Source organism: Acanthopagrus latus, chromosome 2 (assembly GCF_904848185.1).
Source record: "Acanthopagrus latus isolate v.2019 chromosome 2, fAcaLat1.1, whole genome shotgun sequence".
Taxonomy (NCBI): Eukaryota; Metazoa; Chordata; class Actinopteri; order Spariformes; family Sparidae; genus Acanthopagrus; species Acanthopagrus latus.
In genome coordinates, this window is record NC_051040.1 from 28,758,058 (window position 1) to 28,773,458 (window position 15,401).

The 15,401-nt window shown below is 39.9% G+C and overlaps 1 protein-coding gene across 10 annotated transcripts in view; it reads right to left on the reverse strand.

Annotated features, from left to right (window-relative positions):
* Window positions 1-15,401, reverse strand: part of usp32 (ubiquitin specific peptidase 32) — a 62,163-nt gene that overhangs the window by 24,425 nt on the left and 22,337 nt on the right. For all 10 annotated transcript variants that reach the window (XM_037072004.1, XM_037072021.1, XM_037072041.1 and 7 more), the window contains exons 3-9: window positions 12,353-12,458; window positions 10,719-10,837; window positions 9,220-9,379; window positions 1,932-2,063; window positions 1,654-1,761; window positions 1,213-1,328; window positions 293-355 (exon numbers count right to left, since the gene is read on the reverse strand). In XM_037072004.1, coding sequence (XP_036927899.1) covers window positions 293-355; window positions 1,213-1,328; window positions 1,654-1,761; window positions 1,932-2,063; window positions 9,220-9,379; window positions 10,719-10,837; window positions 12,353-12,458 — 804 coding nt within the window. The remainder of the gene's footprint in view (window positions 1-292; window positions 356-1,212; window positions 1,329-1,653; window positions 1,762-1,931; window positions 2,064-9,219; window positions 9,380-10,718; window positions 10,838-12,352; window positions 12,459-15,401) is intronic.

Below are 15,401 nucleotides of genomic sequence, written 5' to 3' on the forward strand. Positions count from 1 at the left end.
CTCAGATTTACAATTCTCTGAGACCTTATAAAGGGTGAAAGAAAATCCATTCTTCTTCTATGGTTATTGTGAGTATAAATATCTTCGAGGTAAGACAAGGAGGCTGCTGCAGGTGTACTGACAATATGTCGAACAATATGAATGTGAAAGGTTGAAGCTGGAGTTGAGTGTAAAGTGTTGATGACCTTCTCTTGATCAAGGTTATAAAATCGAATTATATTGCAGGATAGAAGTCAAAGGATTAACTTCCTGACAGCTACATCGATAATGATTCTGTCACCAAGAGTCTCACCTTGGTTGTGTCATGCATCTTCAGAATGTCCTCTACGATGTCTGACACGCTACTGTGCAGCTCCTGCAACATAAAAAAAAATGTATAAGCTTCAAGTAGCAAACACCAAGCACCTCACCTTCAGCTTTGAAGAAGATCACAACAGACATGAGTGTAAAAATGTGAGATGGGTTATTACTGCAATTCCGGTCCAGTGTTAATCGATATCTGTCTGTTCGTAATGTCATACATGCTGAAACAGTTTGCATATGGGCCAATATATATTAATTTACATCTTAATTTTTTACCACCTAATATTGGTGTCGGCACTGGCTCCACAAATCGAATAAGGTTTGGCCTCTGATTCTATCTCACCGTTACCGTTAGGTCTACATGGCAAGAAAAACCTGTGCTCACCATATCAATCGACTTGATTTTCATCTAGAAATGCTACACAGAAGTGCTGTTTGCATGTGTTAACTGTCGTTTGTCAAGAAATCAAGTCTCAAGCCCACTAAACCCCAAACATTCACTTTTTTCATTTCTGTTCATGTACAGGTTAAACAAGTACAATATGACGCGTTAATGGGTCAGTTTTTGAGGAATTAGTAGGCAAACCTCCTCACTTGATGATAGAACGACTACCTGTGCTGACATCAGGACATATTACACTAACCTACACCAACACCATTCAGCAGTGTGCTGGAGAAATCCTGATCTAAAATAAAATATTTCTAAGCTTTATTAGATTGCCTAGCATGTCTGAAATGGTACAACATATGAAAATAGCTTCTGGGCTCGAACATGAAGAAAAACAAAACAAGACCCATGTGACCTTCTATGTCAAGCATCAGGTTTCAGTGGGACAAGTGGAGGTTTGATGTTGCAGGTCTGTAGAGCCACATACAGCCCATGCCTACATCTATGTTCTGTGGACTTACAGGGAGTGTGTCTGTGCGATTGTCCTTCCACACCTCCAGCAAGGCCACCACCATTTCATGGAGTTCATCTCGAGACAGAATCCCATCACGGTCCACATCGAACACTTTGAAGCAAACTGGCAGTAAAGAGAGAAGTGTTCGGATGAAAACATAGCTCTGAAGCAAATATACTGGTTTCTACCGCCCTGAAATCAAACAGCATGCTCTCAAGTCTATTCACAGGACATCCCAAATGTTTCCATGACAACGGCGACTGTGCACTAATGACCAACAGAACTAATTGACACTTTCCAAAAACATTACACTCACTAACAGTAAACTACATTTAACATCCAGATAACAGCTACAAAGCAGAACTAATGATGCAACAGCTTGGTATGACTCTCTGAAGTCTCTGGGGATCATTCATCAGTAATGATGTTGAACCACAGAACGGCTTACATTTCTGTCTTTCAGCAATGGGCCCCCTGCAGCTCGCAGACAGTCCACAAGATATCTCTTTAAAGTCGATGTGATTGTCCCGATTCTCATCAAAAGCGTGAAATAAGCCTGGAAAAGACAATGACACAGACAATATTAACACAAAGAGCAGGTCAATTAAGAGGGCTGTATTGACCGGTCAGAATAACGACTTTCAAGTGGACATGATGATCTAATTCATAGCTTTATGCACTTGACACCCTCATGAGACATATGAAAAAAGGTCAGTTCTGCCCTACCTTCACTCAGTGAGGCATGGATTGGAGGAGAGACCAGAGGGACAAAGGTTTCCAAGTCAAAGCGGCCGGTTCTGGACTGGGCTTTCAGCAGCCAGTAGCGCTTCTCCAAATCTATAATGTCTGACTCCTCCACTGCAGAACAGAAAACAAAGAAAGGCATCAGAGGGATCAGGTCCCAAGTTTTGCAGTGTTTTTCGGAGGAGCTACTGGAGAGATTACATAAGCTTAAAGCTCTGGATAGCCTCAGGTCTGTACTGCAAGTGAACGTGGCCTACTGACACTGTCTGGTGGTCAGACTGACACAAGAGCACAAAACTGCTATTCTTATTCTTTCCAACAATACACTGGGTGCAAGATCAGATGTTCAGGCAATAAGCATACTATACTGTGTGGCTCATAATGTCAGAGCAGAGGTGATTGCAAAAGCACAAGCAAATTAACTGTTAACAGTGTGGGAATATAGAGAGCAGGTAGGTAGAAGTACATATACTTGCAAGGTTGATATAAGCTGCAGAGTGAAGTGATAAATGAATATGATGTGATAAGGTAGACACCTTGACAGAGACTAGGGTTGCTGCTGTGTTGCCTCTTTCCCACTGCCTGCAAGGTGCATGACAAGAATGGTAATACCTCGTAATTTTAAATGTGTCGGGGAGCTGTTTGATTCAGTCTGTGGGAGTAATGGAACAAGAAGGAGTTGTTAGATGAGGAGCTCCTGGCAACAGGCTGCCCTCCTCATTAACCTGATCAGGTGCCCTGTTCTGTTTACTGTCATAAGAAATGGGATAATGGGAATTTAGACTTTATTTAGACTCTATTACACAACAGATTAATCAAAAACTGATTAATTGTTGCAGCTCCAACTGTAATTAATTACAATGGCAAATTAAAGTAGAAAAATCATCTTTTTTCTTAGAGACTAGAAATATTTTATAATCACTACAAAATCACTTAAATGATTTTCAAGACTACTTTTATTTTTTTTTAAGTCATTGGGCTAATTTGAACTTTTCCCCACCTGCTTTTGGCAGGACCAGAAGGTCTTAGTGTAGAGAGTGTTGTATGTTTTCCAGATTGTGAAGCCCTTATAGAGGAATTTATCATCCGTACTGTATGTAGTATGATTTCATAATGTCACAGAATACTTTTCAATGTAATATTGTATTTTATGCATAAAATGGAGCAAAGTATTAACTACAAGGTATAATGAAGGTGCTTAAGAGCAGTGTCAGCAACGGTGCCTGTGTTCATCAAAGACTGGTACTGGAGTCTGGTGGGTGGAGAGCTGTTATGGCAGAGTGGGAGTACAGAGAACAACAGTGACACCACATCACATGATAGCTGCTAGAAGAGGAGACTTCCTGTGGCGCTCAGCCGGACACCTAAGGTGACCGTGTTCTCTGCTTGAAGGGGGAGGAAGGTGTCGCTCCTGATAACCGACAGCCTGGTCAGAAATCTACTCTGTACAGTCAGTCGTAGTCTTGTTTAGCCTCATGACTCTGCCAACCTTAATACCAACACAATGAAAATTGTGAACATTTTTCAGGAAATTGAACTGTGTTTGAATTATTTTGTCTGAACCTGACTGAGTTGAGACATGTGTCATCGAGCCCAATCCACCTCTACAGGTGTTCTGTTTTGAAGGTATGAACACAACTCGAAGGTGACTCAGCTGTCAGCTGAGCTAATGTTTTCTGTCTGGAAATGAATAGATAGCCTTATTGTTGCATTCAAAGCGTCAGTAGGCCCCATCATCTACTACATACCTATCAGGTATGACTTCATTCATTATCAAATTTCAGACCATATTTAAATGGTTTTACTCTATGTTTTCACTAAAAGCACCATGTCAGTTGAAGTGGCCTAACCCGATCTGAACCTCGATACTACTTCTAAACTTTGGTCTGTGTCCAGCCCAGTTCAGCAGGTCCCAAATGGTCTCTCGATGACCTCGAGTCTGAAATGTATGCTCTATAATCAATCACATACAATCAATCAATATTATGATTTATCATTTCAGTCCTTTCCATCAAATATCCTCTGCTTTCCTTTACTGCTCTCTTTTGTCGTATATGATAATAAACAGACTATTCTGAAGTTTGGACTCACACACCTTCAATTGAAAAAAAACATAATATAATTACAATATAATCTGTTGCAGCCAAGGTGGAAACCCTCAAGTTAAATGATACAACAGTGAACTGTTAAGTGGAGCACGTACATGCTGTGACCTAGAGAGGAGCAGAGTAAACATGATAATGGTCAAGCAAAACCAAAGTGGTGTAATAGTCACAGGGTGAAATGGTATTTGACTCAACTGAGTAACAAAGTGATAGGGATCAGACCAATATAGCATACGAACCTCTGCCAGGGTCAGTGAACCAGCCTCCCCACTTCAACATGCTAATCCACAGATTAAGCTAATAGGATTCAGCAGCTAGCTAGTCGTTGGCGTGCAGCCAAGACATATGACAGGTGTCAAAACACAGACATACAAGTCAAATGGCAGTCAGTTCCTGGAAGAAAGTGGACTGTCGCTTCCCAGTCGGGCCATTAAGACAACCTTCCTGAAAGCTTGTTTTTAGCAGTTATTGGTCACAGTTTCCAGTCAGAGGGGATGATGATGGTTGTGGTCGACTGTGTGTGAAGCAGCACCCTGGAGAATGGACTGTCTGAGACAGGTGTTGCTCTCTTCTCCAGGTTTTGAGTCGCTGTAGCCCAGAGGTGAACATCAGGGCAGTCTGCCTGACCTGGAAGCACTCAATCATGTTTTTACTGCTGGTGGCTCAGATGTTTTAACTTAAACAGACTAAAAGGGAGCACTGAGTACAAAATCAATGATTCAGAACATGGAGAGGACTATATGGAGATGGCATGGAGGAAATAATATGAAGCTGATAAATTATTGAGGATTATGGACTAAGGCAGGAAGCAAGAGGCTCGTGACTATCTTTCTGTCTCATAGCGCAGCTGGACATTGCTAACTCAACAGAAACCAGGGAAGAACACTTCAAATGCAATAATCATACAACAAGCACACACTCACCCACACACAGTTGACTTAAACAACAAAGCTAACACAACAAAGCAGATGTATCAAGCTCTGAATATCAGCTTTTTGAATACATCAATGATGAGTCCTATCATACAAGACTCCTCAGTGGAAAGGTAAATAAATACTTGTGTTCGTCATGCTGACTATTCCTCAAGACAGCTGAGCTACTGTCTGAATCTCTAAAACTCATTACCCTCTCTATGGATTGCCTCCTGCACATCTCCCTTCCATATCAGGGTCACTCCCTACTTTTACAAAAATTAGGCAAGTGCTCAAGGTAACATCAGCAAAATCTTTTGTTGGATTTTAAATCTTTGTCATTGTGATTTTAAAAGACTTTGAGTTTGGCAGTCTATTCTGCCAAAAGCTGAAGGATCTTCAATGCATTAGTGGTAAATGGGCCTAAAGACTCTCTCTCCTACCACCCTTGAGATACTAAAGACATGCAAAATATCAGCATCTATCTAATCCTTCAGCCACAGGTCTGTAGGCAAACAGCTAAAACAGTAGTAGTAGTAGTAGCATGAAACGATCAAAACGAAACGAAATGAAACAAAGTGGTGTTGTACAATGGGAAAGTTTTCTTAAGTCACAAAAACCTGTACTTAATAAATAAGATTCATTGTAAAATTAGCAATAATGTTATGTTAAGAACTATCTGCTTAAAAATTTGAAAAGACCATCTTGACAAGGCGTTTGATGAAAAGCTTTCGGTATGGTCTCAGCTGGTACCAAAAACATTTTGAGGTATGATTTGTAGCCCTACTCATATACATTCAATTTAATTTCTTTTTAAGCCAATGACAAAACTTACTAGATGAACAAGCCTTTTCTGTTTAAAAAGTAGCAACACCAAACATTACCACACAAACCATTCCAACAATGGCTGTACCAGCAATAAACCATGAATCGCAAGATATATGACATTAAAGAACACTTCTGGCTATAAATGATTCTGATCAGTTTACTGCATCAGTCTCTATGGCAGGTGCCTCGCCTGGCCTGATACCCACCTAAAGGTGCAACTCTCTCCGAGTGACAGCAGAGATACCATACCATTATCCAGGGAACATCCTTAGAGAGGTGCTGCCACAGCTAGCATGTACCACCGCAAACTCCCCCGTGATGACCGCTCACAGAAACTACGTCATCCTGTCTGAAGGACTGAAATTCCCGCAGATTTCTACTGTCATCATATCATGATAGCGTCAGAGGCTAGCAAGATTGCAAAGGATTCGCTGTGCTTAGCTTCGCCATGAGTCAAGCTTCTTGTTCTGAAAGTCAAGAACCAGGAGTGTGTCAGTCACACTCTCTCTCTCTCCAACACATACACATGCACACACATACAGAGACGCAAAGTTAAGAGGATAAGCAGATTAAAGGCAGCGTCCAGGTTCTCTTGACAAGACAGGTTCTTTCCAACCCTCTGTCCTTAATTTGCAAAATAAAGCCTGGCTAAATTTACTTGGCCTGCAACTTAAAATAATTATATCACTGTTTTTTAATTTTCCATGTCACAGTATCACAAGTGATTGCTGCAGACACAGTTTTGTTGTGTTCTTTTATACAATGACAATAAAGTGTCCATTATTTCTCAGTCACAATAAGACATAAATGTTGACGTATATCAAAACTCAACTTTGCTGCTCCAAAGTCCCTATTAAAAAAAAACCAGTCAAACAAAAAGACTGGGTAAGACACAGCTCACAAGCAGTGCTGTATACATCACTAGATGGAACTCACTGGAATCATTCTGATGTAAGCTTACATCAGGTCAGGAATTGCTGTTGGACAAAAACCTAAGCTCGCCAAATTGACAAAAATATTGTTTTATTTGGATCATGTCGTGGAGGATATCTAATCTGCTGAATATGATCAGCTGTAGCCATGATGCACATCTGGCGTTTTGCATTGTAGATTTCCAACCTCAGTTTTTGTGCTTCAATCAATAAACAGCTACATAAGAGCTTTGGCTAAATTGAGTAAAATTGGCTAAAATTGCCAGAATTATCTCGTAAATCAGTTTTGATGTGATCAATGAATGTGACTGTGAGACAAGATTACTAATCTGTCCAAGCTTTCAATTCCAGCTTTGGTGCAAATGGTGCAATAGCATTTTAAAAAGCTACTGTGCCACAGTGCGATAGTCAGTACCAGTATACTGTGCTACACCAATGACTTACATAAAAGAGCAAAACTTGTTTCACAACAGCTTTAAACAGGTTGTACAGCAGGGTCCAACAAACGCACCTTGGGACCATAGGTGCCATATTTACTTCATTACTTTCAATAGTTTCCCCACTAGAGTCATTTTATGGTCATATTCTGCCTTTGTTAAACTATTAAGACTGCAGTCAACAGCAATTTATGTTTGAAATGCCATTAAAGAAAGAGCTCAGCCACTGTCGACTGACATGAAGTTTCCAATGTGTGTAATTTACTCTGCATATATTTTGATTCACTTGCTTCAACCTAATTTTCTGAGGTTATCAGAAAACAAACAAAAAAATGTGCAATTGATCTCCAGGTCAGTTACCTTGTTGAGCAGATGAATACGATTCAGTCAATACTACTTGAAATAACAGAAATATGGATTTCACAGCTGTCACATATCACCGCATATACAGTCACATTAACTAGTGCAGTCTGCATGGAGCAGGAATGAGTGTGAGGAAATGGAGATAAAAGGCAGCAGTGGAAAGAGAGACACCTTGGTGAAGGAGAGATGGCATCAAAGAAAGGAAAATTGAGTGAAAGATGGACTGTGAGTGAATCAGGGAGATAGGTTGAGCCTTGTCAGTCATTTCCCAGGGCACTCGCTGGCACTGATGGGGGTGTGCGATGCAATGGAATGACTTCATCGAAGCCTTAACAACTGTTGTGAGCCATTCGTGGTATTTCATATGACATCTGCACTCTTCAAGCGAGGCAGAGCGGGGAGGAAGATGCAGCTGGGGAACTATCTGCTTCTCACTACAAAGACAAGGCAGAAAAAAAGCACACACTCTGACTGCTGTGTGTCTGCAGCTCCCCGATAAAGCCAAATCTCAGTATTTTAAGGCCCTAGCACCAGATTCACGGCTGACAGAAGTTTGCTGTTGCAGCAAACTCAGTCTTTTCTCCATGTTTACTGGTTGTCTTGACAAATACAGCCACATGTTTATCTCCACAGAGCTAATTTATTACTACAACAGCCGTGTCATATTTCCCACTCTGCTGCTCTTAGTTCACCTTTTTAACGGAAATACTGGTTTCACTCAGTATTCAGTTGTACGTAGCAGTTGTTTTGATTGGTGTTAAGCTACTCTCATTGAAACGCAACATTTCCTGCACAAACGTTTCACATTAAAAGTCTTGCAGCCGCTCCAAGGGCTTATAGCCTTCATTTTCTAGGAGGCTTCTGATGGGAAACATCTGCTTAGTTTCCATTTGATGCAGCATAACACAGATCTAAAGAAAAAACAACGGCAAAGAAGAGCAAATATAAACGGTAACTTGTGCATCTCAGTGAAGATTGGTGAGCATGACATGACTCAGATGTTGTACCAAAGGAAAAAAACACCTTTGCTCACAATGTAAAACAAAGTCAGGAAAGAAAATCCATGGTCTATCCCTTTATCTGGATCCACACCAAAAGTTAAGAGGGTCTATTCCGGGTTAAGTTTCGTCCAAGTGCCTTGGAAATCTGTTAATTTGTTTTTTGTGGAGTCCTGCTGAACAACCAACCAACCAACAGACACATGCGAAAACATAACCCCCTCTAGTGAAGGTAAGAAACATAAAAAGAATATTTCAGATGAGTGTGGATGATGAGCTTAGACGTCTCACAGCCTGAGGACAGAAGCTGTTCCTTAGTCTGGTGGTACAGCGGTGGATACTTCTGTATCTCTTGCAAGGCAAATTTGGATTACATTGTGACATTATGCTGATCTAACCATGTGAGATGTTACAACACATGTATGCCGGCCATATTAGTGAATGGACATTATCTGAAATTCATGGTATAGTATGAAAACATTAAACAAGAGCCATCAACTAAAATATTTCTTGGCAGGTTATTAATATGACTAACAGGGTGTAACGATTCTGAAATGAAGAGAAAAACCACAACACAAACGTCCACAGTCCCGAGTCGAGGTTCAGTCTTTGGTGTCACTATCCCCAAGTAAACACACTTGCATATGTGGGCATACAATACGTTAACACATTGATTCAGCGTGGATTGCGACTTACAGTGTGTAACGCCAGCCAGGGTCTGGTAGAAGGTGGGCGTGTCACTGTCATCTGTGAGCGTGACACACACTCCTCCAGACAGAAGCCATCTGGACAAAGTGAAGGCCTCCTTGTTCTGTAGCAGCCAGCTCCTGAAGCGCTCATAGTTCACTTTATCACCCTGCAACAACACATCAACATACAGTTAGTCTGTCAAAAGCACAAGGCTGTCTGCACATGTCACTCATGTTTAAATGCTGGCAGCATCACAATAGACACTATAAACCATTTATTTCATTTTGATGATTTAAATGTGTTATTGATCACATTCAGCCAGTAAATGTGGCATTCTTCTCCCACCATTGCATTCACATCATTCATCATTTACATTTATACATTTCTTCTCTGTACAAACTATCAGGATTGTTGACGTTGATGAAAAAACATACAAAACGTGAATCCAACAGAATTATTGGCTGACAAATCTTGTTAGAAGCTGAAATTAAAGGTCTTACACAAATAAACAAAACTTAATTTTGGACCCGACAAACTTATTCTGATTATCAATTCACTATCATAATCATGTCTTCTAAGGAGCTCTGTGGAACTTCTGTTTTGTGGACAACTGTGGATAATTGTTAATTAATTCATATTAACAACTCAACTTCTAAACCATTAGCTACTCTCGCTCTCTGTTAGCTGAGCGGAGAGAGGCACTGAAACAAGGCACTCGAAAATGCACATAAAGTATGTGACTGTATGTGCATTCTTTTTGGACTTTCACAAAAAATGACTCAAGTCCCTCACAATGAAATCCAGTCTAGCTACTCATTGTGACATATAGCCCCTATAAGTAAAACAGATGTTCTCTATAGATGTTTTTTTTTTCTTTTAAATGTTTTGTCTACATAAAAATGTCAATCAAATCAATATGATCTTAAATCATTTTAATTTGAATCGGGATAGGATAGCTTGCGAAAAATAAAGTGGGACTAATTTTAAAATGCCACATTCATCTTAATTCACGTTTCTTTAATAATAATATGCACTGCATATTTCATCAACACTCAAGTATATATAAACATTCATATGGACACAACTTAGATTGAATCAAATAATCTTCATTGGATCATTTCTTATATAAATGATATGTAAAACTGGGTGGATTTTGACTTGACTTGTATTGCCCAAAGCTTTCTGAAGTATACTGTGATTTGAAATGTGCTTGTATATGGTAATAACCGGTACAATAACTTGCTGTGATTAAAAGCTCTCTTTGGCTCCATGTGTAAACATTAACAATACCTTTTTTCAGAATGTGACAAACACCTCTATAATGACGAAAACAAACTCAGCGTGATGAGCCAGGGAGAGAGGGTGGGAAAAATGGAAGTGATCGTCGTGTAACTCACTTGGTAATGGTACTTCTTAGCACAAAGTGAGTTAACAGACACACTGGACTTGCAAATGTTCATGCGTGAATCCATGTGGTGACAAGACAGGTTGTGGTGTTTGCTGACCTCACTGAAGCACTTCTTGAGGGAGGTTGGGACTTCTCCATCCAGGACCTGCAGAACTGCTTCTATATCTTCCCTTGCAGCGTATCCGCCTAGATCACTGGCAAACAGGCTGAAGAGGTCTGTGAGAGCGCACACACACACACACACACACAGTCTCAGAAGACAGTTCGGCTTTATCAGACGAAGGCAGGCCTCTTTCATGCAGCTGCAGTAAAGACGATAGAAGCTACAATGTCAATACCATCCTGATGGATTAGACAGCCTGCAACCCATCAACCATGACTATTAGAATAAGAATGACGACGAGCCAAGGAGGAGAGAGAGAGAGAGAGAAACAGTCAGAGAGAGATGAAGAGGCAGAAATGAGGACCTGAAAAAACACTTGAACACAATCATGGTTTTTAAATGATGAAATCTTCAATCAAATCAGGGGAATTTTGATGAAATCAGCAACTTGGTGATGCAATGCTTTGTTCCCAATTGTAACATCATCTGCCATACAAGCTTTAATGAGGTTATCATTAAAAGACCATTTGAAAAGGGTATTGTGGAGTGAGGGAACATACTTCTCTTATAAACTACATCAAATGGTGCATGGCTTGAGAGGAACAACAGCTAATGAACCTACTGTTTAAAGCTTGATAGACAGACAGGGAGGTAACCACTCTGTTGTTTACAGATGTTGACATTACCTACTCCTAGATAGATCTTCAGATAGATTTTCAACAAGACAACAACTCCCATGAGTCCATGCTACTTCACCACCTCATCAGACTTTGTCTTCTGTTGTTGTGTCCATTGAGAGATGCAATTGTAGTTGTACAGACATCAGTTAGGGTTTTTGTTTTGTTTCGATTTTTGAATAAAATAAAGCAATACAGGACCAATGCGACCTCCGCTGACACTGAGCAAGACAACTATTTACTGCAAATCAGCTCCTGCGATAATGACATGATGTATATTTACAGTGTATGGTTGGATGTGATTTTCTGACACAGAATAATTCATTTTGTTCAAGTTTGACTAAGTCAGAACTGTTTTGTCATTTTATAGGTTGTTGGAAAATCTATGCACATCCACCAGCAACTTCTTGTCAGGGCCGATATTGATACTGATTATAAGCAAAGCAGGAGACAGATGACTGATATTTTGAGCCGATAAACATTTGCAGTAAAAATAACACGTTTTCTAAAAATTTAGGATAGCCAGTGATGGAGTGTAAATAACTATAATTTAATTCCATACTGTACTAAAAGCAAGTTTTGACATACATAAGATACTCAAGTGCCTCCATTTTCTGCTACTTAATATTCCCCTCCACTACATTTTCCTGATAAATTTAGCTCTTAGTTACTTTTTATTTGGTGCTGGTAGGTTATTACCTGTGAAATGTAACCACTTAGATACTGTTGGGGACGGGACATTGAGTAAGACCACAGAGTGGTGACTACAGACAGACAACCAAAGTAGTGAATCATTAAATTAAGTTTAACGGCAACAGGACATTAAAAAACACAGATGCCATTAACTGGAAAAATGCTGAATATCGGCCGCGATAATTAGTCTCGCTCTGATCTGTACACTGAGACTGAGAAGAACATAAAACCAACAGAAGATAATCATAATCAACTTACATTTAGCCTTCTCCTCATCGCGTCCTCGGGTCAGAAGCACCAGACCCACTATCAGATTGTTGAAGTGCAGCCCTTTAGAAGAGCCTCCAAATGAGGTGTAGATCACCTAAAACAGAAAACACATGGGACAACGTGAAACATACGGACACTTCATACCATCTCGTGCACACAACACGATTAACACATTAGCAGATCATGTCAGAGTAGTCAACAGCTGAGCAACAAGCCTGTCGCCTCAGAGCAGATTTCACTAGTCACTGATTACACCTGATCAGATGGGTCGACACAACATTTACACCATTAACATCTACTACAATCCAATGAAGCAGCCATGCGATTAGGACAACCTGCGCAAAGAAGTTTTAACAACGTGACTATGAGAGGCTTTGTGAAGACACGTCCCATTTCCACAAGTTAGTTAGGACTAGTTGGGACACGGGGTATAACATTACAAGATTACTGTGTTAGTGGGTATCACATGCTCATACAAAAATGACCTTTAAGCTTAAAGCATAATCTCTTCCCAACCCACACGCCAAGAGACACTTGCCCATTTGCAAACTGCAGTGGCTTAAAGTAGGCCTGTGGAATATTGTTAAGAAGAACAGAAAGAGATTAAAAAAATTAAAAAAAATCAACCTTGGTGTTGTGTTGGTGTTTACGTTAAGTTATTGTTGTGTCCGAGTGTTTGAACGGATGCTATGGCAACATTGTTGTTCAGACTTTCATAGCAATAAAGCCGCTTTGAATTGAATTGAATTGAACTGAGAGAGAGAGAGACAGGGAGGGACAGAGACAGGAAGAGAGAGGGGGAAAGAGAGACAGAGACAGGGAGAAAGACGGACAGGGAGCGAGAGGGGGAGAGGGGGAGAGATACAGTGGGAGAGCAGAAAACAAAGTAACTGGGTCAAGTAACAAAAGTAACTTCATTTGGTCCCTAATTGATTGTGGTTATTTACTAAATTCTTTTTCTGTTCAATAGTATCAAAAGCACTTCTAAACTCTGTATTTAGAAAGATGCTCTACAAATAAAGTTCATTTATGCATTTATGTTTGCACTTACTTATTAATTTATCTTTATGTAAATACTTGCTGCTGTTGTTATCCTGTACTATGCCGAGCCGCCTGCAATGACATTTTGTTCCGATTGCACTGTAAGGTGAAATCTGAATGCCATACAAAGAAAGTCTAGGTCTAAGTTATATAGTTGGCAGAAACGTGTTTAGCTTTACAGGTGGAAAATGGGGGGAAACACGTAAAAAACACATACACACACACACACACACACACACACACACACACATAGATATCAGTGTTGTGTTGTATACCGTCACGCCTCTTTTCCATGGCGCTGGCATGCTGTACGAACCACTGTTTCCTCAGTAGTCAGTAGTCACCTCTCATAGAATAATTCTTTGACGTAACCTTTATTGAAATCTAATGATGTAGAAATGATTTCCTTCGGTAAAAAATATGACGTAAGACTAATATTTCTGTTTCTGAAACTGGCCTTCCAGACCGTCCAGAGCCAGTGCAATATTTACAACAGCCTTGAAAAATCAAAATTTCAATCAAAAAGCTTTCTTGAGAGTTAAAGTCCATGCCAGAGGGCGCTGTTGTCATTTTGTTGAACTCGGGGGGCAAGAAGGAGAACATTATGGATCAGTGTGTGCAAACACAACCAATTTACCATGGGGAGTCGAGCTAATGAAGTGTGTCCATGTCAGTGGGTCACACACAGCACAGGAGCTTCACATGTGGTTTAAAAAAAGGGAAGACAAGAGTTTGTCATACTTTGCAAACTTCTACATCCACCAGCAACTTCCTCTCTCATCTACAGAGGAGCTCATTCACCCGATGACCGGATCGTCCCACTCAATCACCCTATCACATCACATAGTTGTCTGGTATATGCCACTCACATATACCAGACCTGTGTCTTCAGTTGCTGTATAGTTAGTTTTAATTAAAATTTTATAAACCTGATATATTTTTTTTTAACTTTTATCTCCTTCTCTGTAGGCTATTGCTGCAACAACTGGAGATCAATAAAAGCTTATCTTCGGTCCTTACTTTATGCAACTCTTATCTCAATGGATCAAAGAATATCAACGTTAATTTAGTAATGTAGGAATCAAAGTTTCCACACATTTAAATAGTGGATAAACACAGTAAATGGATTCCCCAGTGATTTACTGATTAAAGTGTAATGATGTCTGTGAAATGAAAAATGACTTCTGTGAGCCAACTAAGGTTTTCATTCATTTTTATAGAGCTCTGCAAAGATTATTTGTCAACCTTGAAATTGGCAACTACTCCGATAACTGATCAGTTGGAGTAGATGAGACATTTGAGGACATCTTCTTGGGTTTTTTCCAGCACGATCAGGAATTTTCAGCCATTTTCGTACATTTTATGGACCCACCGACAAACTGATTCATCAAGGTTGTAAACAACTGATTAATTGACAATGAAAATAATTCTAAGTTGCCGCCATATTTTTAGCCACAGTGCTGAATGAGTGCAGTGAACCTGCAGTGGCTGGATGATTCATTCAGAGACCTTCTGCTTGACAAACACTAAAGCACTGATGACTACGCTGAAGTCAACCTTGTAAAGCCACAGGGGTTATGACAGAGTATGACGCATTTTTCAAGAAATATACATAATTGATTAAAAAAAAAAAACTGCTATATTGAGTTAACCAAAATTTGAAGTGTCAAGTGTGCTAGTCCCAAAGACTAAACTGATCAAGTATGCAAAACAGCAGAGATTAGGGGAAGTCCACTGAACTTAAAGGCCGTAAAGGTCAGTTAACTCATCATGGAAAGTTACATTTTATTGGTCAGGTGTGACAGAATGATGGCTGATGATGTCATCAGGTGATGACGGTCCTGACAATAAATGTATAACTTAACAGCTTCTGCTGCCTCAACGTTTGACTTCCTTAACTACGGCTTAAAATACAGGAGAAATAACAATCTTAGTCTTAAAGCAGAGAATCACCAGTGATGGAATGTACCCAACTACAATTTATTCGAGGATGTAT